Source organism: Mesocricetus auratus, unplaced genomic scaffold (assembly GCF_017639785.1).
Source record: "Mesocricetus auratus isolate SY011 unplaced genomic scaffold, BCM_Maur_2.0 Super-Scaffold_100707, whole genome shotgun sequence".
NCBI lineage: Eukaryota > Metazoa > Chordata > Mammalia > Rodentia > Cricetidae > Mesocricetus > Mesocricetus auratus.
The window spans coordinates 4167019-4193144 of NW_024429269.1; the positions used below are offsets into that span (position 1 = coordinate 4167019).

The window sequence follows — 26126 nt, forward strand, 5'->3', positions numbered from 1 at the left end:
ATCATCTAAGGATAGGAACTGGGCAGTTTGTAGAACCCACACACATGTCTCAGCTGCTGGAATGAGGCTGTTATCAAATCCACATAGCTCCTAGGAATCTCCACCTACACTCCTGAGATCATAATGGCAAAAGAAGACATACCACATTACCATTTTAGAAGACTTGATGTTGCAGATGCTCGGAGAAATCTTGGTGATTCCCAGGGTCTCTGAGACACATGCACCCATGGAATATGAGTACACAGAGCATGTTTTCCTATTACTGGATGGTAGAGTCTTACAACTCAGAGACAATAGAATGAGCCTGATCTGGGGCTGGAGAAATGGCTCACTGCCTAACAACATCCAAATCACAGCTCACAATCATTTGTAATTCCAATTTTAGGGTATCTGATGCCCTCCTCTTACTTCCACGGGCACCAGGCACACATGTAGTGTATAGACATACATGAAGGCAAGATACCCATACACATAAAATAAAAATATTTTATGGGGTATGTATGAGCCCAAGCAGCATGCCGTGAACAAAGCAGTGAGTTATTCACCAGTCAAAGGATTTCGTGGCTTTATTGATTTTCTGCAGTGGGCTAAAGTTTGGTAATTGTCCATTGGTCATGGGCACAGTTTCAAAAGATGTTTTTCCATCTTGTGTGCAAGCAGTCTGCCCTGGAGGTTTTCATGCTAATGGGTGGTTACCTAACCCAGGAACTGCCAAGCTCTTCTAAGTGCTGGCGTCATCATCCTCCATAAACATCCTGGCCTTATGGCTGACTCCTCCTCAGTGCTGGTGTCATCATCTTCCATAAACATCCTGGCCTTATGGATGACTCCTCCTCAGTGCTGGTGTCATCATCCTCCATAAACATCCTGGCCTTATGGTGGACCTTCTGAGAAGTATAAACTAGAGTCAGCAAGAAAATACAAGAACGGAGCAGAAGAAACATGCATGCCTTCCATCAGGAGACAAGCCAAGTTCACCCTGTGAAAACACTTCTGCACTGATTGACATGGCTGTTCATAGTGCTGAGTTGAGTCAGCAAAGTGGAGCAGATCCAACCTTCAACCAAAGAGGCCTCCTCGCTCATCCCATCATCAGCATTAGATAACTATGTATTCTTATGAAACCCCCATGTTTGGCAAAGGTAGCCTTCAAGTTTCTTCGAAGAAACCGAGGCAGCTTTGTTCCTGACCCACAGATGAGCATATAGTCTATAGAGAAAGTGATGGGAAGCTGACCATGCACTACTCCATGTTGGGAGGCTCCAACTAAGAACAAATGCTATGACTTTGCTCTGACAATCTGATGTCCAAGTTGATACTGGGGTTACTGCAGAAATCATATGAGATGAAGTCTCTTCCTTACCAATTCTCCCTGGTCTTTGCTTGTCATGTATGTAGCCATCAGTTTCTGCTTGTTCTAGTCAAAAGTGCCTCTTAGTCTATAAACGTTCTGGCCTAGAGGCCTAAACTGGTCACAGTGGTATATATTGTATATTGTATGGTGTACATGGGTGTGTGTGTGTGTGAGGCAGAGATTGCTGTTGGACATCTACCTCAGTCACTTCTCTACCTTATTTTAGTTTATATATACTAATGTTTTTTCTGCATTTATGTCTGTGTGTATCACATGTATGCCTGGTGCCTGTGATGGCCAGAAGAGGCTGTTGGAGCTCCTAGAACTGAACCTACAGATGGTTATGAGTTATGATGAGGGTGCTGGGAACCGAACTGGGGCCTCTGGAAGAGCAGCCAGTGCTCTTGGCCACTCTTAATTGCTGAGCCATCTCTCCAGCCCACCTATCTTACTTTTTTTTTTTTTTTTTGGTTTTACGAGACAGGGTTTCTCTGTATTGTTTTGGAGGCTGTCGGTCCAGCCTGGCCTCGAACTCACAGAGATCCGCCTGCCTCTGCCTCTCGAGTGCTGGGATTAAAGGCGTGCGCCACCACCGCCCGGCCCTATCTTACTTTTTGAGACAGGGTCTCTCACTGAACTTGGAGCTTACCCTTTCGGTGGCTCAGTGACATCCCAGTGCGAGGGCATCCACTTGTTGAAAATGCCTCTCTGTCTGCCGCTCTTCTCAATGGTACATAAACATAGCTGACACAGGATATAATTGGTTGCACGTCAGATGCAACAACCCATGCTGTGCGTCCTGCAGGAGTGACAGGAGCGATCGTGTTCTGAAGGAGGCATGAAGCTTCATAATGAGCTGCGGATTGTATTATTACAGTTGAGCAAATGGAAGTCTGATTTGGGATGATTAAAATTTGTTTCTAGCGTGTGTTTTTCTCCACACTCCATGCCCAGTACAAAGCACATGTCTGTTGTACCACCCATTTGCAAATTGCTTTCCAAAACCAGTGTTTCCTGCTCAGTTCAGGGGAGAGCACCATGGTGGGAGGCAGCCCAATCCTCCGTATTCCCCAAACACAAGTGTGACATTTTGTTCTTTGAGGGCGGGGTGGATCCCTTGTGGCCCTTGAGCACAGTCAACAGGTTTGTGTCACATCTTTAATATCTTTAAAATGGCATGTATTCATTTGAAGAGTCCACAAGCAAACAGGAGCATAACAATAAAGGGTAGAGACTTTTAAGTGACATCCTATGAAAACTCAGCTTTACATATCAGCCCAAGTGATCATTTGCACATCATGGTCCCTGCTAGCTCAGATCCTGCTCTGGCATATGGGGGTATCAATAATGAATGAATAAATTGATTCATCCTGTGTCTTGCTGAGTAGTCTCTGGGAGACACCTCTTGTGGCTCTTGTTTACCCAAGATCACTCTGAAAGCAGAACACATTGTAGTCCCAAGTAGCTGCCTCTTGCTTAACACTGGCATGTGATCCTTAACTCTGAGCAGCAGGATGGGAGCCTCTCATCCTGAGCAGGTGTCACCCAAAAGAAGACTCAGGAGAAGGCCTGGGTTCTACCGTTGCCCTGCACTCCCAGGTGTGTGACCACCAAGGCAAGGTCCTCACTCATCTGCCCGTTGTCTCTTATAAGCTGTTCACCTGTTCTTGTGGTTGACAGAGGCCAGTCATATCCAGTGTGTAGCAAACACTGAGTGGACTGTAGTGAATTCACTGTGGTTCCAGAATGGAGCTCTTGCTTTCCTCGTTGCATAACAAAATACCTGATAAAGTCAGTTGGATGCAGGATTTAAGGATGGGTAGTCCATCTCAGAGAAGGCATGGCAGTGAGACCAAGGCTCGCACTGCATCCATAGTCAGACAACAGAGCGAGGACCAGGAAGTGGGCCTGCTATAGAACTCCCAGCCCCACCCTGAGTGACCCACTTCCCCCACAGAATCTTTACCTCCCAAATGCTCCTCAACTCTTCCATAACAGAACTCCCAACTGGGCACTGAGTGTCCAAGCACACAAACCTATGGGGACATATATTCACCAATACATTTCACATTGTCTCAAGAAATAGGATCCAAAGCACCCCATCACCAAGAAGGTCTCTGTTCCCAAATCTTCAAATCTACTTGTGGGCCTGTGAGTGACTGTCATGGATATGTTTGTTTCTCCTTAGTGTACTATTGCTACTGCCTAGCAGATAGGCCCACGTCTAGTGGTTTGGGATGGAAATGGTTCAGTTTTGGGACTCTGGTGCTCTCCTGGATTTTTTCTGCTCATGCTGCCTAGCTCATCCATGTGACTGCAGTTGGACTTGTGACTCTCTGGTCCTCACTCTCTGCAGTCTTCCTCCTTCATGAGTGTCAGCTGGGTTGACCTTGATTTTACGGTGATGGCAGCATGCCGAGCCCCCAGCTACAGAGTGTGGCACATCCCTAGTTCCTTTACTGAGGTTCTCTTGGTTACCAAAAGTCATGTGCTCAAGCTCAGAGTTAACGGAGGAGGGACTTCAGCTTTCAAACCAGCAGGCATGATTCATTTGGGGTATTTGTGGTAACATCACACTCCAACATATAGGAGCCTCAATTTTCTTCACAGTTAATTGGGAATAGCTTGCAAAGAATGATTTGGGGCAGCCTGAGAGTCAAAAGATGTGTTTTGTATGGCAGATATATCTCTAATAAGTGTGAGCATTATGGACTCCATTGTCTTAAGGAGGACAGGCAGACCTGGGACTAAGTAAGATGATACAAGGCCCATTCATCATCCCCACAACACATACTTCTTTCTGAGCATGCACTTACACATACTCCCTCCATGCATGTGCACACACACATATGAACACACGCATACATGTATGTGAACACACATTTTGCACACTATTTCCATTTCCTACCCAATGTGGAAATTAAGTATGATAGGACATATCCTCAAGGCACTTGGAGAGCTATATAAACTCAGTACCTTACTACCAGCAGTATTGTATGTCTACTACATATTAGGCATATCTATTAGAAAACAGCACAATGGAGTTCCATTATAAGAAATGCCATCTTCAGAGTTCCATTTCTTTACTGGTATTTTAAGTTCACAGTAACAAATTTTAGCCAGATCTGGGAGATGACCCAGTGGGTAAGAGTGCTTTCTGTACAAGTATGAGGACCTGAGTTCAAATCTCCGCTGCTCACATAAAATGATAGGATGGCTTCCTGACCACATGGACCTGCCATGCCAGTACTGGGGTACAGGGCAGGAATGCTGGAACTTACCTCAGATTCAATTAGAGACTCCCAAGAGAATAACATGGAGATTGATAGAGCTGTACACCTGATGTCATCTCCTGGCCCCCATATGCATGTATGGGACCACACACATGCATATACCACATTCCAACACGAAGAGGAGAGAGGCTTCAGGGTAGAGAAAAGGGGGGGGGCTTTGAGTGAGCTCTGAGGGAGTTGTAGAAGTGAGACACAGCAGGGGGCATATGTGATGAATTGGGGAATATATTTGGCTTTCTTCCTTGAAACCAAAGTTGGAAGCTGGGGTACAAGTTAAGGAAACAATAAATTTGGGGTTGTTGATACAGGGATTATTGTACGGCCTCCTGAGATGGACACTGGATGCTAGTGTAGCTATCTGGGATTGTCACTGTGGGTGGTAGAGTAGACACCTAGAATGGTCACTGTGGGCAGTAGGATGACCTCCTGAGATGGTCACCATGTGCTTATGTGCTTGGATTCCCCACTCAATAAGATAGAACAATCAGAATAATCCAGTGACATGAGAATGCCAACCAGGGTGAACAGAAGAGATAAAATGCCTGCAAAAATCCAAAGAATTATATGCAATACATTGCTTCGTTTTAAAACATGATTAGGTAATGCAAATTATACACAATAACCATAAATTAAAACAATTACACACAAAGCAGAATACATTTATTATTTAGCTGCTGAAGCTTATATTTAGAAATTGCTGTTGGCGAGTGCCAGCATTCCCAGCAGCAGTAGGTTCACCTTGCCGGCTGCCGCGGTTGCTGTGGGCTGTAAAGCAGCCATTTCGGGTTCCGTTAGTGACGGGGAAGTGGTCCAAGTAATGATCAGTTCTTCCGCTCTGCTCCACGCTGGAGATTTCACCATCACCATTCGCCTTCACAGGTGCTGTCTTCTTGGCGGATGTCACTCTAGTCCCTCCTCTTTTCTTGCTTCTTCGGTTTATTAAAACACCAACTCTCACAGGGTCAGTCTCCCCTCCGCAGCTCTCTGGTTCCACACATTGGTCTGTGTGCGCCTGAGCTCATGATTCCCACCCAGCTCGGGTCTCTCTTCTCTGTACACTTTCCCTTGGTAGCCCTCAGAGATGCCTCACCCACAGGGCAGGACCTCTCACTGCGTGATCAATGAACGCAGCACGGGCGCTCAGACAGCTTAGTTCTGAGAGTACTGCTTTTTTCCCCTTACTGCTCTATGAGGTCCTCTAGCCACTGGATCAGCCCATTTTACATTACTATAATAAAGCGCTAGGAACAACTACTTAGTTAATAAATGAAGAGGGCTGGAGGCGTGGCTGGGTCTGCAAAGCACTTGCCTCACAAGTCTGAGTTTGGACCTATAGAACTGGAAAAAGCTAGACGCGGTGGTGCTCACCTGTGATTCCAGTGATGACAAGATGGGAGGTGGATACTCACAGGACAGTTAGCCTAGCCTACGTGGCCAACAGAAGACCCTGTCTCAAATAAAAGGTGGAAGGTGTCTGTCCAAGTGTTGACACCAGAGGTTGTCCTCTGCCCTCCACGTGCATGCTGTACAAGCACATACCCACATATGTACCTGCAGACAATGTGCATACGTGCATATAGCCATGCCCACATATGCACCTGCAGACAATGTGCATACGTGCATATAGCCATGCCCACATATGCACCTGCAGACAATGTCATGTGTGCAAATACCCATACCCACATGTGCACCTGCAGACAATGTTCATGCATACACACACACACACACAGAGAGAGAGAGAGAGAGAGAGAGAGAGAGAGAGAGAGAGAGAGAGAGAGAGAGAGAGAGAGAGAGAGAGAGAGGCACTACTTTTGTGCACAGCTTTGGGAGTCCAAACAGCATAGTACAGACTCTAACAAGGCTCTCCTGGTATGTCTCCTCACAGCAGCTGTGTGTGTGTATGTATGTATGTATGCATGTATGCATGCATGCATGTATGTATGTATGTATGTATGTATTGTGTGTATATCTCTATGTGCCCTTAGTCCTCCCTATAAAGCCACCCAGATTCAATCATGGGGTTCTTGTGAATACTCTTGATTGTCAAGCAGATAGAATTTAGAATCACCTAGGAGAAAAACTCCTGGGCATATCTAGTGTCTCCAGAGAGAATTAAGTGAAGTGGGAAAGCCCACCCAGAATATGGGCAACACCTATGATCTGAAAAGAAGGAAGCAAGCTGAGCGCCAGCATTCATCTCTCCTGGTGTGCTGGCTGTGCATGAGATGTGACCATCTTCCTCATCCTCCCGCCACCGTGCCTTCCCACCATGGTGGATGGTGTCCCCTCCTGAGCTTGAGATGAAATAAAGCCCCTCCCTGCCTCCAGTTGTTTTTGCTAGGCATTTAGCTACAGAAACGAAACAACTCAGACAGGGACCTCTGTCCTAATAACCCAACGTGGTCTAATCAGGTCCTGAAGGCCCCTTTTAAGCACAGTTGGACACATTTCTGCTCTCAGCACTATCAACAGAAGACTTTCTATTCAGATCATAACACCCACTTGCCCATAATGTGGGGGACAGGTCAGTTTGAGCTCTCTGTAAGAGGTTTTTGGATGTTAGAATGTCAGAGTCCCCAGGACCCTCTCAAATGCCCCCCCTAACATCATAGACAAAGTCCAGAGTGACAAAGGCACTCAGTAAAGGTAAAGCCTCACCTTGGGCTGCCCTAACTTCTGATTTTAAGGGAAATTGCTGGATCCAGGAGTCAGGAGGCCTTGATTTGTATTTCTCCTTCCCTTAACCTGCTAGGCCGTTTGGGGCACTTTCCCCTTTTCATGTAAAATCAAGAGTCACAAACCAGTGACCTTTAAGTGGTCTTGGGACTTTGGTCTTTTTTCTTCAGAGCTTGAATTTTAATGCTTTTCAAACAAAATGTCCCTCTATGTTTCTCTCTCCTCACCAACAGACAGCTGTGTCTATGGAAATCTATCTTCATGCTTTCTGCTGCTTCTCAACGAGGGTCAGCCTACCTCAAGCCCTCATGAGGTTACAGTGCTTAGAAGGCCTGTCTTTGTGGCTCCTGCAGGCTTTTGGATGTGACACCTTTGGATGGGAAGGCAGAGCAGAGCACGTCACACTCTGGTGTCCTGTGAATCTACTTGTAGGATGACTTTCTGAGTTACACAGATCCAGACCCACCATAGCTGCCTCACTGAGTTAGACCGACATCTAACCTCCTTTCCCAAAGTTACCAGCTCCTCCCTTCCAGTCACAGGGTCACTCAGGACTGTTGAAGTCAACACAGTCAGCCAGGCTAGGAAGGATCAACGTTCAGAAGTTATCATACTGCCCCGCCCTGATGCTGATCAAGTAGATCTTTAAAACCACCACATAAAACTATTGTTCGCTATTAATTCTTTGGATCTTCTCTAGAATTGCCAGATGAAACAGCCCAGATAAGCATCCTAGAGAGAATAAAATGCCTCATTTGGTCTGAGACATTGGAGTTTCTTGCCTGGAAGCTTATTCCTCATGTGACACCCATGTCCAAATGAGAAACCTGTATAATGTCCCTCCGTGAGCTCATTCCTACCAAGCAACACTGTGTCACTAATAGTGACAGTTTTTCCTTCTAAAGATAACTTTTTTGTTTGTGGACGATCACAATGAAACATTAAAGAGGGGTCTGGAGAGATGGCTCCATGATTTAAGAGCATCAGCTGCTCTTCCACTCTTGCAGAGGACCTGGTTTGGTTCCTAGTACCCACACAGAGTGGCTCAAACTCCAGCTCTAGGGGATCTAACACCAGCATCCCCCAGGGCACCTGCACTCATGTGCGCATGCACACACACACACACACACACACACACACACACGTTTTTTATCTTTGTTTTTTAACCATGAAAAATACATGAAAGGCTGATGCTTGCATCTTCACTGAAAACCCGATTAAGCTGTCTCCCGCATAGGGCATTGCAGCCTACAGGAACTCTTGGCAGGCTGCATCCCAAGACCACTTCCCACAGTAACACAACTGCTAAGGGTTACCTCTCACAACCTTACTGCATACCTGGCCCCTGGAACTTTTAAGTCTTGGGTGGGGCCAGGGCTGGTATTTCTAATAAGCTCCCAGGAGAAGCTCCAGATTTGGGGGGGTGACTTTTTGTGGGCCCAGGTTACTGCAGTCACAGTTAATGAGAAGAGAAGCCACTCACAGAGTTGCTGGCTTGATTGAGAGAGCGCTCAGCGCAGGGCTGACTGATGAAGCTGTGACTTCAGTGTTCATGAGCCAAATTGCCATGATTTCTAAATAAAACAGCAGAAAATGTGGGAGTTTGGAGGAGGGGGAAAATGAGCTGTACAAAACAGTTTCCCATTTCCTGATCCATCATGAGGCATCAACTGCTTTGTTGGCTGGGGCTGACAACCCGGAAGAAACTCAGCCCAAGAAAGTTGTAGCTGAGTGGGACAAGTCCTACAGAGTTCACTTAGTGGGTCATCTCAGGACCCAAAAATTATTTTGTGCAAAAACTTACAAATAAGAAGACACTAAAACCATGCATAAAGGCTATGCACATGCATGTCTTGCACTGTATACCCTATGAAATGCCAGTTTCTAATATGGAAATCGGCAGATCTAGCATTTGAAATATTCTTTTCTGTATCTTGGGGACCACAAGTTCAGCATGGGGCAAGACACTGGAGCTGGAGTCAGGGCCAGGGACCGGGCAAAATAAGGCCACTTTGATGGTCAGCTTATAGCCTGTGACTTCAATTTTGGTCCAAGGAGTCAGCTCAGTGTACAGGAGATCATGGTTGCAATTTGCTGGTCGGTCCCTTGTTTTGAATGCTTTCCTGAAGTGCCATTTTGTCTTGGTAAAATGCTCCCTAAAAATACTCAAATATTTTTAGTTGTAGAGTACAAATCAGATTGAGCTGCACATTTCCCTGGTGAGCAGAAGTGATGAGTTTGTGTTCATTAACTCAAGGCCATCTGCTGCAGGCACACTGCAGCCTGTGAACCGAGCTTGCATCAAACTCTAGGGATCAGAAAGCACGCCAGACCCAGCGTTTTGAGAGTCAATAGCAACCGGAGGGAGGAAGAGGCCTCGCCTATCTTTTTCTCTTATTTTTAAAATTCAGCTCCACTGTGCAGTAGTATGTTGGCGCTTCCCTCTGCTCAGCTGGCAGACCACACTGCCTTCTCCTCATGGCCGTCTGAACTGTCTTTGGGGTGTGCTTCCGCTGGCGAAGTCACTTCTCCCATTTCCATCTCCATGTGGGTGGGAGGAGGAGGAGAGAGCATGGCAGTCCCTTTCTCTCCATCTTTCCGTCATTGTGGACCACAGCCAGAGCACGCTTCTGCGTGCTCACATTTTCACTGTGAGACAAAGGCTTCAGAGCAAAGTCATGTCCAAGGTAGCTGCCACACTCTGGGACATGCCTGGGAGAAGGAGCTGCCTTCTTCAGAGCATCAGTGTCTTGACTGAACTCAGCTTCTTGGGGTCTTGCCCAAGAAAAGCCCCTGCAGCAGCAGTAAGCTTTCTGTTTGTTGGAGATAGCTGTGCTGAATCGTGGCTGCCGATTGCTGGAGCACTCCTTCCGGCAGAGCCTGGGAGGGGCCCCAGAGATGGAGTGAATGGGGGTCTTCTTGGTGGTCCTTCCCACCTCAGAGGCTGTACTGCCTAGATCTGGAGCTGAGGGCTTGTGTTCCGTGTCAGGGGTCAGTCCTAGAGAGCAGGGTGGCAGACACAGCTGGGCTTCGGTATGATTTTCTGTGGGTAGCCAAGGCCCCGCCTTTCAACTGCAGTTCTGCATTAGAAACCCCGACGTGTTTGGTGGGAGACAATGACTTCGAGAAGATGAGAATCATATTCTTGTTCTCTCCCCCTTGCTCCCCTCCCTCCATCTCTCCACACCCACTCACTGCCCTTCACCTTCTGTTTCTGAGATGCCAAGTACCTGAACAGCTCTCCACTTCAAAAACTCTTTTGAACCCTACACAGTATAATAACACAAAGAAATAAATAGATATTTTCCCATGTAGTGTGGAGGACAATTTGTATTTCAAAAACCACAAGATTAAATGATGAAATGAAATAAATACTTTCAAGATGCAAACAGCCTTATCCTGAAAGGGAAGCAGGACTGTTGGTGTATCACAAAAGTTTCCTGAAGTACAAGGAAGAGAACCACAGTGAGCTCTCATTGTTCTTACGGTGTTAGCTTGTCCCAGCATGCATCACTCAGCGCAGAACACTGCCATGCACTTTGCAGCCACCCCAGTCCTGGCTGCTGTCCATGGGTTAGCGTTTGCTGATACACTGTTCATGTAGGAGCACTCTGCCTTATTTCCCGTATCTTTCTAACACCATCCTTTACATACATAATTTTGATTTTGGTGTGAGGCCCCAAGCAAGGGTGCTCTTTGCACACACGAGGGCTCACTTCCACCCTGCTGAGAAGTCAGCTCTCTGAAGTCTTGCTGAGCCTCCAGTTGAGTTACCATGCGGTTGTACTTTGAGTTAGTGGAACCACATTGTGTGTGAAATCCCACTGCACAGTGCAAAGTAAACACCCAGATAAACACCCAGACTCAGGACACATAGCAAGAGTGAGTCAGTGAAGGCGATATGAATTCTTAAACAATTGTCTGGGCCAGGCGTTGGTGGCACACACCTTTAATCTCAGCCCTTGGGAGGCAGAAGCAGGTGGATCTCTATGAGTTCAAACCCAAGCCTGGTCTACAGAACGAGCTCCAGGACAGGATCCAAAGCAATACAGAGAAACCCTGTCTTGAAAAAAAACAAAAACAAAAAAACCAACCAACCAAACAAACAAACAAAAAAACAATTGTCTGGAAGAATAGAATTGTGTTTTAATTTTTGTTTTTACAGTTAGTGGCCATTTATTAAGGAAAACAGATAAGCAACAAAAAGAGAATAAAATAACCTTTGCTAATAATATTTTTATATTTATTTGTCTATGTGTTTGTGTGTATATCTGTCTGTCTATCTGTGTGTGTCTCTGTCTGCCTATCTGTGTCTGCCTATCTGTGTCTGTCTGTCTGTCTCTTTTTCTCTCATGTGGGTCCTAGGCCATCAGGTCTAGAAGAAGACACCTTTGCCCACAGCACGATCTCACTCTCCCATTTTTAAGTATTTTTGTACATGTGCTGCTTTTCTCTGGTAACGAGATCCTACAATAAGAATTAAGATCCTACAATAACATACATTCTGTTTTGTAGTGTAACTTTTCAGGGATCAGTGTTTTATTACTGTCTGTAGGGGTCACTTTTCTATTGTTGTGATGAAACACCACAAGAAAGAGTTTAGTGAGGTTTGTGGTTTCAGGGTATTAAAATCCATCGTGGCAGAGTGGAGGCGAGTGGCAGGAAGCTGAGAGTTCACATCTTCAAGAGCAAGCACAAAGCACAAAGAGAAACCTGGAAGTGACAACGTCAAAACCCACCTCTAGCAGCACTTCCTCCAGCAAGGCCATGCTTCCTAAACATCCCCAGACAGTGCCACCAACTAGAGACCAAATGTTCAAACAGAGGCACCTCTGGAAAACATTTTCTCTTTCAAGCAACCACAATATCTTTCCTACCTTGAACGTGTTAATACCGTTATTGTGCTAATACTGCTGCATTGTACAGCACAGTGTCTGTTAAACTGATATACCATGCTTTAACCACTCTAGTATTGCTTATCCTGTGGTAGGCAGTTCAGTGTGTGGATTGTCTCTTGTCCACCTGACCCAATCTCTTCGGCAAAGGATGCTCATTACTGGTGGATTTGTCATTACTTCTTATTTTTTTCAGTTTTTAGAAATACTCATATGAAGTGCATATGAGGGAAATTGTCAAATACTTTGTAAATTCAAATGATATTGCAGATTCCAAACTCTGTAATTTTCACTTAACTAATTTTATATCTCATTTGTATTTCTCTTCTTGAAAACTAAGAATCCTTTTTTTGGAAGAACATGGAATTGGAACATCCCATGATTATCACAATCATTTCAGAACAATAAAAACAATATTAGCATCATATAGGACAGTATTAAAAATACCTCAACATATGTGGTGTTGTTATGCTGCTTCTTCCCATGCTTCATGGCTGTATTGTGTCAGGGCTGTTAGACTGTATAGTCCACACTGTATAGTCGTCCACACTGTATAGTCCACACTATATAGTCCACACTGTATAGTCCACACTGTATGGTCGTCCACACTGTATGGTCGTCCACACTGTATAGTCCACACTGTATAGTCCACACTGTATAGTCCACACTGTATAGTCCACACTGTATAGCCCACACTGTATAGTCCACACTGTATAGTCGTCCACACTGTATAGCCCACACTGTATAGTCGCCCACACTGTATAGTCCACACTGTATAGTCCACACTGTATAGCCCACACTGTATAGTCCACACTGTATAGCCCACACTGTATAGCCCACACTGTATAGTCGCCCACACTGTATAGTCCACACTGTATAGTCCACACTGTATAGCCCACACTGTATAGTCCACACTGTATAGCCCACACTGTATAGTCGCCCACACTGTATAGCCCACACTGTATAGTCGCCCACACTGTATAGTCCACACTGTATAGTCATCCACACTGTATAGGCCACACTGTATTGCTTTGGTTTCTTTTCTCAGGGGTCAGTTTCCTATGCTCTGCCCTTCGGTTCTTCTCTGCCTGTTTCCAGTATTTGGCTTTTTCTCAAAGAAGCTCTTCATCACTTCCCTTGCTTCTTATTTATTTCTAAAAACTTACATCCCCAGGTCGTGTTTCAGTTGGGTAAGTGCTTGTCTGGTTATGCAAAGCCCTGAGTTTGATCCCCAGCACCACATGAAACAGGGACAGTGGTGTCCACCTAACACTCAGGAGGTGGAGGCAAGAGGACCCGCTACATAGCAACTTCAAGGCCAGCCCGAGCCACACAAAAGCCTGTCTCAAATCTTGTTTTATTTTTAAACTTCCATCTTCCACCTTCCCATTCCTTTAAGGTATTGTTGTACATGATAGCTCTCCTATTCCTTAGTTTACAGTTCTAAAATTATTTCAAACTGAAACCTCAGGTTTACATCATGTCCTTTTTTTTTTTTTTTTTTTTTTTTTTTTTTGAGACAGGGTTTCTCTGTGTAACAGTCCTGGCTGCCCTGGAACTCACTCTGTAGACCAGGCTGGCCATGAACACAGAGATCCGCCTGCCTCTGCCTCCCCAGTGCTGGGATTAAAGGTGTGCACCACCACTGTCAGGCTTATGTCATGTTCTTAAAGTATTTGTGTCTAGAAAACAATACACTATTGTTTTGATAGATTGGTTTTTTGGCATGCCTCTCTGAGCCCTAAGGATGCTCTCCTGTACCCTAGTTTTCCATTTCTTTGAGTTAGCTTTGTCTTTTGACCTGAATATCAACTACCACAGAGAATCATCTTCACTTTCTCAGGTTCCCCCAAGAGAGTGGTCTCAGATGCCGATCCCTTTGGCAGACCTGAGGTTTTGCGTAAAGACAGGTCACCCAGAGTTTTGGAAGGGTGGATTTATCTGGCTTTGAGATCTCCTTAGCTGCTTCATCAATATAGAAGCCATGCGAAGGCGGTGACAGTGGTAGTGACCGTGGCGGTGGCGGCGGCGGCAGTGGTGGTGACTTGCTTTTGGAAGTGTCCTTCTTAGTTCTCCTCACCGTACTTCTTTGGCCTTTGATTTGTCCTTTGTGGTTCCTGACTGCTCAATAGAAATTTTGCTTTCATGACTGTGGCGATTGGAGCTCACTACTCACAGCTTCAAGCACATTTGCCCTGGACCCCATGTTTATCAATAAAAACCATGGATGTGTTGATGCTTGTCCCTCAGGTACCTACGGCTTCACTCTGCTTTCTCCAGCATGGCTGGCTGCCCAGTGTCTCATGACCACTGGTGGCCTTGTCCACTGGAATGCACTTTGGAGCTATCCTGTCACCTAGTTGGGTCGTAAGTGTGGGTTTTAAGTTTAATTTCTGGGTGTGCTTTTGCTATGGACTCTAGGGCAATGCCACAATTGTTGCCATCTGTTCAGAGCCCCGCGGTGGGAGTTTAAGCTGATGGTGGCAGAGCTCGCCATGGTTATCTAGCAATAATCCATACAGTGTCCTGTACAAACTGGCACGAAGCTGTGTTTCGGTAATGTGTCTTTTCTCCCAAGAGAATGGCTGTTCATTTAGGTGGCAGGGACTCGAGATCTAGGCCTAGTCTGGGAGGAAGCCACCTCTAGAGTGTGCACGGGGGCTCTCTGCTGCAGTTGAGTTGAGACACCAAGTTACAAGTGTTCGGCTGGCTTTCTAAATTCCCCACCTGCCACTCTGAATGAACCTCTCAGATGGAGGGAGAAGGGGTTGGGCAAGCCTGTGACTCTCCTGCCTCTGTCCATTCTAGTACTTTCTTCAGCAGCCACTTATCTGTGCCTTGTCTTCACTCCCTAATTATAAAGCAGTTTTCAACCCAATAAACAGCCTTGCCCAGCTAATAGAGCTGAGCAGTGCCCTGGTGGCCTCCGCCTTTGTCCCCCCGGGCTCAGAGCCACGGTCATGTCTCACCACCCCCACATTTAATGAGCAGGAAAGTATTGTTTCTTGAAGATGTAATTCAAAAGACATTTGTTACCTTCCCTGAGATAACAGGCCTTTTGAAAGGTGCAGTGCTGGAAAGGCAGACCGAGAGCAGCGAAGTCTTCTGCTGCCGCCATGAGTCACATTAATAGCTTCCTAGCCTGATTGTCCAGCAGTTCTGGAGTCGGTGTCTAAAGGTCGTTAAACGTCATAGGAGAGGGCTGTGCCCGGAACCCAGAGCCCATGTTTCTTTTTCCAGCTTGACTCTTTAATTCCCCTCTGCACCCTGGAGGCTCAGGGTGAGACGAAGAAATGGTCCATCCACTCTGACTACCCCCTGGCAGGGAGACAGATGATTGGATCCTGGGGTGCATACGCCTGTCCTTTCATCTCACCAGAATCCTCAGGACCCGGAACTCAGAATAGAAACTGCTGCTCAGAGACTGCTTGCGCAGGAACCCTCTGCCTTCCTCACAACTCCAAAATGAGCCTTCTGCATTTGGTTGGCCCTTTGTTTAAACGTGTGTGCACAATTCCCAGCTAGCCACATAAAATAACCCTCAAGAGAAGCTGGTGAGAAAATTCAATAAAGTTGTCTTCTGACCTACACACACACTCACACACACATACACACACTCACACACACTCACACACACACTCACACACATACACACACTCACACACATACACAATCACACACTCACACACTCTCACACACATACACACTCACACACTCACACACATACACACACATTCACACACTCACACACATACACACTCACACACACTCACACACATACACACACTCACACACACACACTCACACACTCACACTCACACACACATACACACTCACACACTCACATACACACACTCACACACATACACACTCACACATACATTCACACATTCACACACATATATTCATGCACGTACATGTGAGCCCCACATGCACATGCTTGCAGGAACACATACACACATATGCACACAGGCACATACATATATACATACATGCACACACACGTGCACACACTCATGCAGGACACACACACACACACATACAATAGTAATAAATTACTCTGTTAAGCTAGTCTGATTTTCCAAGTGTCCCTGACATACAGTTAATATGAAGCAGAGTGAAAATGCTTGACTTGTAAGACAAAGAGAGCTGAGGTTTCCATTCTGGCTTTGCTCTAACTTTCTGTGAGACTTGGATGAATCGATTAATTCTGAGCCTCAGTTTTCTAACCTGTAAAATGGGTATGCAAGTCCTAACATCACCTTGTTGCCACAAGATTAATATGATAATAAATGTGTCTGTAGCCATGCTTGACACAATGGAAATGATTAAAATGTAACTTCCTTTAATAGGGAGCACTCCCACCAGCAAATGTGCCACCCACTGCCAGAGAGAAGCTCTATGACACTTGCCCTGTTGGCAAGCATCCTGTCCCTAGCTCTTTGCATAGCCTTGTCCCTGGCCATGCATCAACAGAGACCAGCACCCACAGAGAGTCCAGAACCCACAGAGCACATCCCCCCTTATCTCTCCACCATTGCCACCAGAGGAGAGGGTGGTCTCAGATGGGGCCCCTTTTGCAAAATGTTGCTACAAAGACTAGGAGATCAGTACATGCCTGCTGGTCCTGGGTCCCTCCTGGCCTCTATCTTTCCTCGTCTATTTCTAACCACAGTTCTCTCTCCCACCCACCCCACCTCCTATGTGTTCCAGTTCCCACTGCTGCCCTCCCTCCCCACACACTTAAATGTCACCATGCAACAACAGAATGCCATGGTGTTTTCACAGCATCTTGAGGGGAAGAATTTCTTTTTTATCCATTTGGTGTTAAGAGTACTCATGGGATGCATTCGGTAATCCTTGCTGGTGTCTCACCAGTGTAGTTCACATGGTGGCATGGTTGGGCATGGGTTGGGTTCATGGTAGAACATTCCCAAGAACTGCCCCTCTCCTGCCTCATACCCTCTTACAGACTTCCTTGTCTCCAGAAGTTTCTATTCATCTTCTGGTGGAAGACGTCTTGTCTCTGGCCTGTAGATGGGGAATATGGCCATCTAGTGTTCTGCTGGGGACTATAAAAAGGTGAGGGAAGGTGCAGGTACTGTGTTCCTGCAGAGAAATAGGTCAGATGGGAAGGAGCCCTTTCCAATTCACCCGCATGGACACAGCCCCTCCCAGAGAAGCCAGGAGCTCAGAGCTCTCAACTCTTCATGGTCCCTTTTGATATCTTGACACTAGGCTACATCTGGATGTGACTATATGCAGCCAGCCACACTGCAGATCCACAGGGCAGGAACCACAGCTGAGTCATCCCGTTGTTTGCTGAGAGAAGCAGACTCTTTATTCAGCTGAGGGTTCCAGCCTGTGTGTGGGGAGTGCACCCCAGTCACACTCAGCTAAGGAGACACACACACTTAAATTCTCTAAAACCTCAGAGACCATTTGCTCATCACTCAGGGTCCAGATAAGCAGTTCCTCTGTGAATTCAAATTTTGTTAGCTTGTCTTTTCTGCCTGGACACTTGATTGCAAGACAAAGACCTAGTCACCTCACCCAGTAACTCTCATCAGGACCACAGCACTCTGAACTTGGTAGGAGGGATTCTTCCTGTGCGGTTACATCATCCAAGCCAGCTCCTCTGGCTCAGCCATGCTGGGACCTTCAGCAGCTGCGTGGAAGACACTGCACGAGGTCTCATCCAGGAGCTCTGCGCTGCACCAGCTTCACCAGGTCTGTCTTCCTATTCATTTCTGACATCCTAGAAAGAGTTGAGGCTGTCAGCAAATGCATCCCTGCTTCTTTCCAGCACTGTAAGAATTGGAAAAGCATTTTTAAATACTTAAAATCACACACACACACACACACACACATAGTCACACACAATCACACACACACAAAAGACAATCACATGCATAATCACACACAAATACACTGTCGCACATACAAATACACAGTCACACACAAGACTATCACACACACAAATACACAGTAACACAATTATACACAATTTACAGTCATACACAATCACACACAAATACACAATCACACACAAATACACAGTAACACATGCAATCATGCACAAATATACAGTCATACACAATCACACTCAAATATACAATCACACACAAATACACAATAACACATACAAACACATAGTCACACACACATACACACACGAGACAATCACACACATAGAACACACACACACACATTCAGGAATTTGCTTTGCTGAGCCCTTTTGACATTCTCAGGGGAGGCTGTGGGTGAGTGATCTCTTTAAAAAGCATTCAGATGTCTTCATTGGCTTTGAATGAACCTCCTGACCTCCAGCCTCCCCAGGTAAACACAGCAACACCTTGCACACTCCCTGGGCCCACAGGACAGTGACAGTGACAGAGGAAGACCTGTCAGTGTCTGCAGGTCTGTCTTTCTCAGGCTCGGGTCCTCCCTCCCTGTGGTGTCACTCACTGGCTTCAGGCTCCCTGCTTGATGCTACAGGGAGCCTGCAGCATCTCGATTGAGTAACACATTCGAGGTTCCTCTATCTGCTCTGTCCCCACCTTTAGTTTCTCAAGGAGCCCAAGCTTTGTCCGACAGATCTGAAGCAAAATTAGAAGCTCTTCCCTGCTCCTGGCGTCTAAGGGGCCTTCCCGAGTTTCCACGGAGCAACCAAGGAGAAAGAAAGAGAGTAAGTGGAGACCAGAAGAAGCAAACTTTCAGCTAGTTACCATCTTCCCCCCCTCTGAGCTCCCTGTACCGTTCTTAATTTCCTGACCAGCTTGCACCCCTCCCCCGCTCCCTCCTAGCATCTGTGGCGGTTTCGAATTGAGCCCTGTACCTGCTGCTCTCAACCCTCAACATACCATACCAGTTGCATTGCCAAACAGCGAACTGCCAGCCATCTGCCATCCCAAGGCAGAATTTACATTGTTTTATCTTAAAATAACGCCTCCGGAATAGCAAGCCATGCTATGCATCAGGTTTTAAAATTGACAATCAGCCAGAATTAAAAACAAATACCAAATGGGCATAAAAAAAGAACAGGGTGTGTGTGGCAGGGGGGTGGGGGGCTGGCATTTGACAGAGAGCTTATTTTTCAGCTTATTTTTTTTTACCTGACTTTCTACCAAAATAGCCATGCCACTTAATTTTATCTACAACCGCAGGAGCTACTTATAGACTAAGAATATTGATGTGTTCCTTGCCTGGCTCCACACAGAACTACAGGTCCATTGGTCTAGAGCAGTGTTCTAGGACCTAGCCCCAGACTGTCTCAGCCTCCATGGACTGGGCTTCCTTTCTGTGGCTCAGAGAAAGCTTCGGTAGGGCAAGATGGAGTGCCTTGACCAAGATACATGCTGACTCATAGATGAAGCACACATTGAACCCAGGCTCCTGGCCCCACCTCCTCTGCCCGTCCCTCCTTCCTTAGACTTTTTTTGACTCACCATTGTGCTAAAGGAGGCCCTCCAACACCTTTCAATTTTTAGTGTCAATCTATAGCAGCCTTCAGGACAGACAAGAATGAACAAGGCCAGAAAGACAGCTCAGCACTGTTTAAAAGAACACTTGATATTTTTTTTGCAGAGGGCCCCGGTTCAATTCCAAGCACCCACATAGCATCTACAACTCCAATTCCAGGAAATCCAGTGCCCTCTTCTAGCCTTCTCAGGCACCAGACACACACATGGTGACACAGCTATACATGAAGGCAAAACACCCATACACATAGAGTAAAATAAATAAACCTTCACAAAATTAAAAAGAACGGGCACATTTATACCTGCAGGGCTTAGGGGACTCTGGGGACCTGTGATGTTAGTCTGTGGTCTCAGAGGAAGGACCACCAACATATCTGGATGGATTTCCAGGGCAGATGGTCTGAGAGGAGCGCTTTATTCTGAAAGAGAGAGGGGAAAGAGGCTTTGTGTTCTTTTTACAGAGCCAGTTCCAGGCAAAAGCAGGTTGAGGGAAAGTGTGAAGTCTGAGTGGGCTGAGGAAGTACAGGGCTCAAAATCTATTTCCAAGATGCCTGCCTGCTGTTTGGAGCTGCACCACGGGTGTGCCGCTGGGAGCTGAGAGGCTCAGGGGAAGCTCAGGCAAGACACCAGGTGGTCAGAGCTGTGCAAGCATGAGAACCTGAGTCTGCTCCCCATCGCCCATGTAAAATCAAGCGTGGTGGTTAGGGTCTGTAACCCTAGCACTGGGGAGGCAGAGGCGTGCCAGTCCTGGAGCTTGCTGGCCAGCCAGCCTAGTCCATCCATGAGCTTGAGGTTCAGGGAGAGACCCGTCTCAAAAGCTAAGATGGAGAGCAATAGAGAAAGACACTCAATGTTGACTTCTGTATTCCATATACATATATATGAACTTGCATGCAAGCATGCACACACATATATGTACATATATACACAAACATGCATATACACACAAGCCTATACAATCACACGGGAGACACAGCAGTGATTGGGATGATATGTTTTGTAGCTTGAAACAGTCTCAACCCCTTTGATCCTAGTACATTTTTAAAGATTTACTTATTGTGTGTGTGTGTGTGTGTGTGCTCACATGCATGGCAGTCAAAGGACAAATTGTGAGAGTTGGTCCTCTGCTTCCACCACGTATGTCTGGGGACTGAACTCTCGTAGCATGCACTCTAACCACCCAGCCATCTCATACAGATTCATACAGAATCAATCATTTCATGCCTGCTCCTGCTCACTCATGAAAATGTGACCAGACAAATGCAAATAGTCAAAAAGACACAGTTAAACCCAGGAACAGGGTGAGGTGTGGTACCCGTCAGTTGATTCGCTAGAAGGTGCTTTCCTCTGCAAAACCAGGGCAGGGAAGAAAACATTCCTGGGACAGGGAAGTGCCGGGCACAGGATCCCAAGCTGTAAAGCCACTTGTGTGCTCAGGGCCGGAGCCAGTGTGGCCCTGTCTTGCCCAGGTTGCTCCTAGTGATGAGCACTGTGTAACTCTGGCTGACAGCATGAGCGTGTGAGCGTGTGTGCGTGCATGCGTGTATATGCGTGTGCCTGTGCGCGCGTGCGTGCGTGTGTGTGTGTGTGTGTGTGTGTGTGTGTGTGTGTGTGTGTGTTCTGCAGTAGAGAAACACCACTCCCTCATAAAGCCGGTGTGAGGAGCAGTATCTGACCCTGGATAAGTTTTGTTACTGAAGGGGCTTCTCTGACAATGCCACCTTGTTGATCTGAGTCTGCATCTCTGGAGTACCCTTAGCAGGAGGAATTTGCCCCTCCCCGGGAGTCCAGCATCTCCTTTTTCCTGTTAAAGCTGAGCATTCCCTCTCCCATGCCACTGTCTTGGCATTCATCACTCCCAGGTGCCTGCTGCATCCTTGCTTCCTCCTTCCTGTGAGCCAGGGCGGTAAATTCTAAAGGGGTCTTTGTCAGTCAAAACTGGCCCTGTGGTCCCCATCCATGGGAGGAGACAGGAGTGTAGAAACAAGAACATGAGGTCCAGTAACTCAAAGCCAGTGTCTGAACCCAGGCTTAGGATTCCCAGAGGGTTAAGGATGAAGTCTGTATCTGTTTGGGGGGTGGGGGAGGACACTTTTATATCACAGTGATTAAATATTTAGTGACGAGCTATTAAAGGCCATAACTACTGAATATTTGTTCATATTACCTATTAAAGACTAAAATTACTCCGTAGATACTGCCAATTGTGGTTGTTTCATCTTTAAAAACATCCGTTTCAAAAAAGGAAGAAATACAGATTCCTACCCCCATCTCCACCTAGAAGAAATCTAGTCAAGTTTATGTGGAAAACCATGATCATGACCCTACTGCCACCTAATGTAAACAGCCTTAATTGCAGATAAAGCACCTCAGGGATCAGACATTGTATTTAAAAAATATAATCACTGCAAATAAGAGGCCACCCACTAGAGGGAATGATTTTGTGCATTGCTGCCACACTCACATAAGCCACTTTCACCTTCTGACCTTACTTGGTTTTTGATTGGTAGGGCTGCCTTAAGCAAGAATTCATTAAGGAAAAAATATTTTAAAAATAATGTAAATCTACAGTATATCAAAATTTGACTTTAGTGTAAGAACTTTTGAAAAATGAGATGCAGATTAAAATAACTATTAAAACATAATAGTTCATATGGATTGCAAGTCAATAACCAAATAATTTATTTGGCTTTGTTAGGGTCTATTAATTGAAAAAAAAGTCTTCAAAATAGCAATAGGAAGAAATTATATATGCATATGTGAAAATTGGTGGTTATTTTTCTGGGGTTTAAAATACATCAGGAAATACAAATGCATCCACTAATTCATTCTCTCTGAGGTTATGGAAACAGGAATTTGACACTGAAGTTACCACACAGGCAGAGTTCGGACATCTAGTCCTCTGTAGACGCTTCCCGAGTCTGGTCTGTTCTTGAAGCAGAAACTTAATGCTGTCTCCTCACTAACAGGCAAGGTCCCCTTTAGAAACCTGTGCTTTGGCTGGCCATGGTGGTGCATGCCTTTAATTCCAGCACTTGGGAGGCAGAGGTAGGCGGATCTCTGTGAGTTCCAGACCAGCCTGGTCTACAAGAGCTAGTTCCAGGACAGCCTCCAAAGTCACAGAGAAACCCTGTCTCGAAAAACCAAACAAAACAAAACAAAAAAAGGAAAGAAAGAGGTATGTGATCCCTGCTTTATTGATAGACAGCATTTGTATTGTGCTATGTAGTTGCAGAAGTCTTGCTCATGTCATTTTCATCTTCCATACCTCTAGATTGTTAGTTCCTGTGATGTCCAGCTTTAATTGCCAACTTGACAAAACCTTGAATCATCTTAGGAGACAGTCTACATTTTATTGGCATGTCTGGAGGAGATTATTTTAGTTAAGTTAGTTGTTTTGGGAAGACATGGTCCACCATGGGTGGCACCATTCCCTAGACAGAAGACCCTGAACACAAATGAGTGAGCCTGTGAGCAAGTATGCATTGATGTCTCTGCTCTTGGCTGTGGATGTGATGTGCTGTGGTCAGTTTCCTCAAGCTCCCACCACTGTGACTTCCCCACAGTGATGGGCTGTAATCTGAATGTGTGCACTGAAATAAGCCCCCTTCTTTCCTAAGCCACCCTCTGTCAGAGTACTTTATCAGAGCACCAGAAGTGAAACTTTGCTTTCCAGGTGGGGAAATGATTTCCCTGTTGTCACACACAAGTGGCCTTCCTGACCCTGTTTTCCATGCTTCTCCCACCATGAAGTGTTGCTTCTCAGGGCACAAATCAGGAATGGAAGACCCCTTCATGTGTGGCGGCAGAGTTCTCATGTAACCGAGGGATGGAGAGCCAGGGAGCTGGCAGGAAATAACCTCACGTCTGAGTGTTATGAGGAAAGCTATTTCATGCGTGCTCTGTGTGATGCAAATGGCTTTTAATTCGGAGTCTGTTGCCATTCAATTGCTTTTTCACCTGACAAAGTCATACAACAGCAATGGCCCTATCCCCTTGCTATCTTCTCAGAGGGCAAAGGCCTGGTCAGTGGCTTTGGGAATTCTCCTCTTCTGCCAACCTCTTTTCTTTGTTGGCCACTTCCTGCACCAACTGTTTCCTGAGACTCTGAAGCTGCCTTGGGGGACAGGAATCCATCCCTCCCGCCTCCCATTGTTGATAGCCTGAGATTGAAATACATGGTTGTGCTTTTGCTGGGTGACTTAAGTCAGCATGGGAATTTGTGGAGCAGATAGGTGTCTGTGTTGCCATGGAGAAGGGCTGACACTTTGTTCCAGAATGTGTACCACAGCGTCTTTGTAGGCAGGGCATGAGAGAATGTGTCTTTGGTAGGATCCAAGACTGCTCCCCACTGTTCACCCTGCAAAGGGTGCTCACCCTGGGCACATCACACCCCCAGGGATGTCTTCAAACTGTACTCACACTTTGCCCACCTCCAATGCCCAATGTAGATGCAGAGTTCTCTGCCATGAGAGTTTGTGGATAAAAATTTAATTTATTTGTTATTTTTATCATATATAACTTTGGATAAGATCTAGAAGGAAATAAATTCCAGAAGGCATTTGAAAGACAAAAAGGAAGTGGTTTGGCTCTTCAGCCTCTAGAGATGGTACAATCTTAACATTAGGGGAAAGTGTAGGTTATGGGTGTGGGGAGTCTGCTTCCATGAACCCTTCTTCATGCTGAACAGAGGGACTGTCCTTCCCCCAGCCCCACCTATGGCAAATGTAAGAGCAGTACAAGCCTTCCCAGGAGACCCCTATGCTTAAGCAAGGGTCATGGTTTAAATGTGAAGTTTCCCCCACAAGCTATGTATTACGTATTTTGTTCCCAGATGTTGGTTGCTGGATGTTTAGGAGCTGAGACCTTGCTGGAGGAAGTAGGTCCCTGGAGAGCTGGCATCGAGGTTTATAGGCCAGGCCTGCTTTGGGTCTAGTCACTCTCTGCTTGCTGGTTCACAGAGATGAAGCAGTCTTACACTCCTGCTGCCACCACAACCTCTAGCCCCTCCCATCACCACACCTGCCCACCAGGATAGGGTGCACCATGAAACCCTGAGCCCAAACCTGAGCCCTTCTTACGTTGGGGGGTCATGGGAGGTGGCAGGTCCAAAGTCTGTTCAAGACCTGACTCTCTGACTCTGTGACCAGATGTTCAAGCTTTCCCATCCTGCCCTCCTCCAAGTGAGACTGAGTGATGCTGACACCCAAGAGGCCTAGGCAGAACCTTGGGAATATGAAGCTGCTACCCTTGTGTTTGGTGAGAGATCACATCCAGAATAATGGCACAGTACTGGCAGGCACATGGCCCTTGGAGGAGCCTTGTCATCCCTGCGGCCAGGCCATAGCCTCCCTCCTTTCACCTTCAGCCCTCCTGGACTTCCCTGCTGGGTGTGGTAGGCTACACAGTCAGCCCCTGCCATATGAGCCAGAGGGGTCCAATTAGGAATTAAGAAAGAGCCGATTATAATCACAGGCCTCATTGAACTGAAAGTGTTCAGAGTAATTTTCCAAGTGAACTCTAGGGAGATGGTTTTCACTGTGCTTGCAGATACGGTAAACAGATTCTGTATGTGGGGGGCGGGTTGGGGGTGTCTGCAGCATATTGTCACAAGTAAATAAGAAGGGGGTTGCTTTCTCTCTCTCTCTTCCTAGATAAATAAACCAAGTCTGAGACTCTGACTTAGACAACCACTGTGCTCTTAGCAACAGAACCGATCCAGTCACAATGTACCTACCCTCCCACTCCCCTCTGGATGGGAACAAAGGAAGCCAGCCAGCAAGCAATTAAACAAAACTAAGATCGAAAAACCATAATGAACAACATTGAGCCATGAGACACAGACTCCGGGGGCGGGGGGGTGTTGCTGCAGGGATTTGCCAGAGAAGGTTCAAGTAGTCCCGGAGTAATAATTGCAGTAGGAGCCACCAGTTTTGAAGATATGAGTAGGGCTTCATTCTCAAACCTTTAAAACTGGCAGCTCCTATTTTAATTATTATCCCCTGATCTCTTGATCCTAGACTGAGAATGTAACTCAATGGTCGAGTGCTGGCTTTAACCCACACAAAGTCCAGGGTCTGTCTGCAGCCGCACAAATCAAGATGAACAAGGGGCAAGGGAGGAGGAGGGGGAGGAAAAAGAGAAGGCGGAGGGGGAGGGGGAGGGGGAGGGGGAGGAAGAGGAAAGTCATGGTAAATAACTGATGCCAGTTTAATAAACCTTTTAAACGGTGGGGATTTTTTCCCCTCATAGAATTAACAGGTGTGAAACACTGTGCTGAGTGATGATTGACAGGCATGTTCATATTTAATTCCTCCCCTCCTTCCAGTTCATGAAGTAAGTACTGTTATTGTTGTTACTTTCCAAAGTAAGATTAGATACACGGTGCCGAGTGACTCATTTAGGTGGGAGCTTTGACTCCAGCCCA

General features: G+C 46.3%; 1 protein-coding gene across 3 annotated transcripts in view; it reads left to right on the forward strand.

Annotated features, from left to right (window-relative positions):
- Nucleotides 1-26126, forward strand: part of Msra (methionine sulfoxide reductase A) — a 317423-nt gene that overhangs the window by 249013 nt on the left and 42284 nt on the right. For 2 of the 3 annotated variants that reach the window (XM_040740563.1, XM_040740565.1), the window contains exon 7: nt 2309-2531. The exons of the other annotated variant lie outside the window; for it this stretch is intronic. In XM_040740563.1, the coding sequence (XP_040596497.1) occupies nt 2309-2516 (208 nt within the window). In that variant the 3' untranslated portion in view covers nt 2517-2531. Of the gene's footprint in view, nt 1-2308; nt 2532-26126 lie in introns of those variants that run through there. 3 annotated transcript variants of the gene reach the window in all.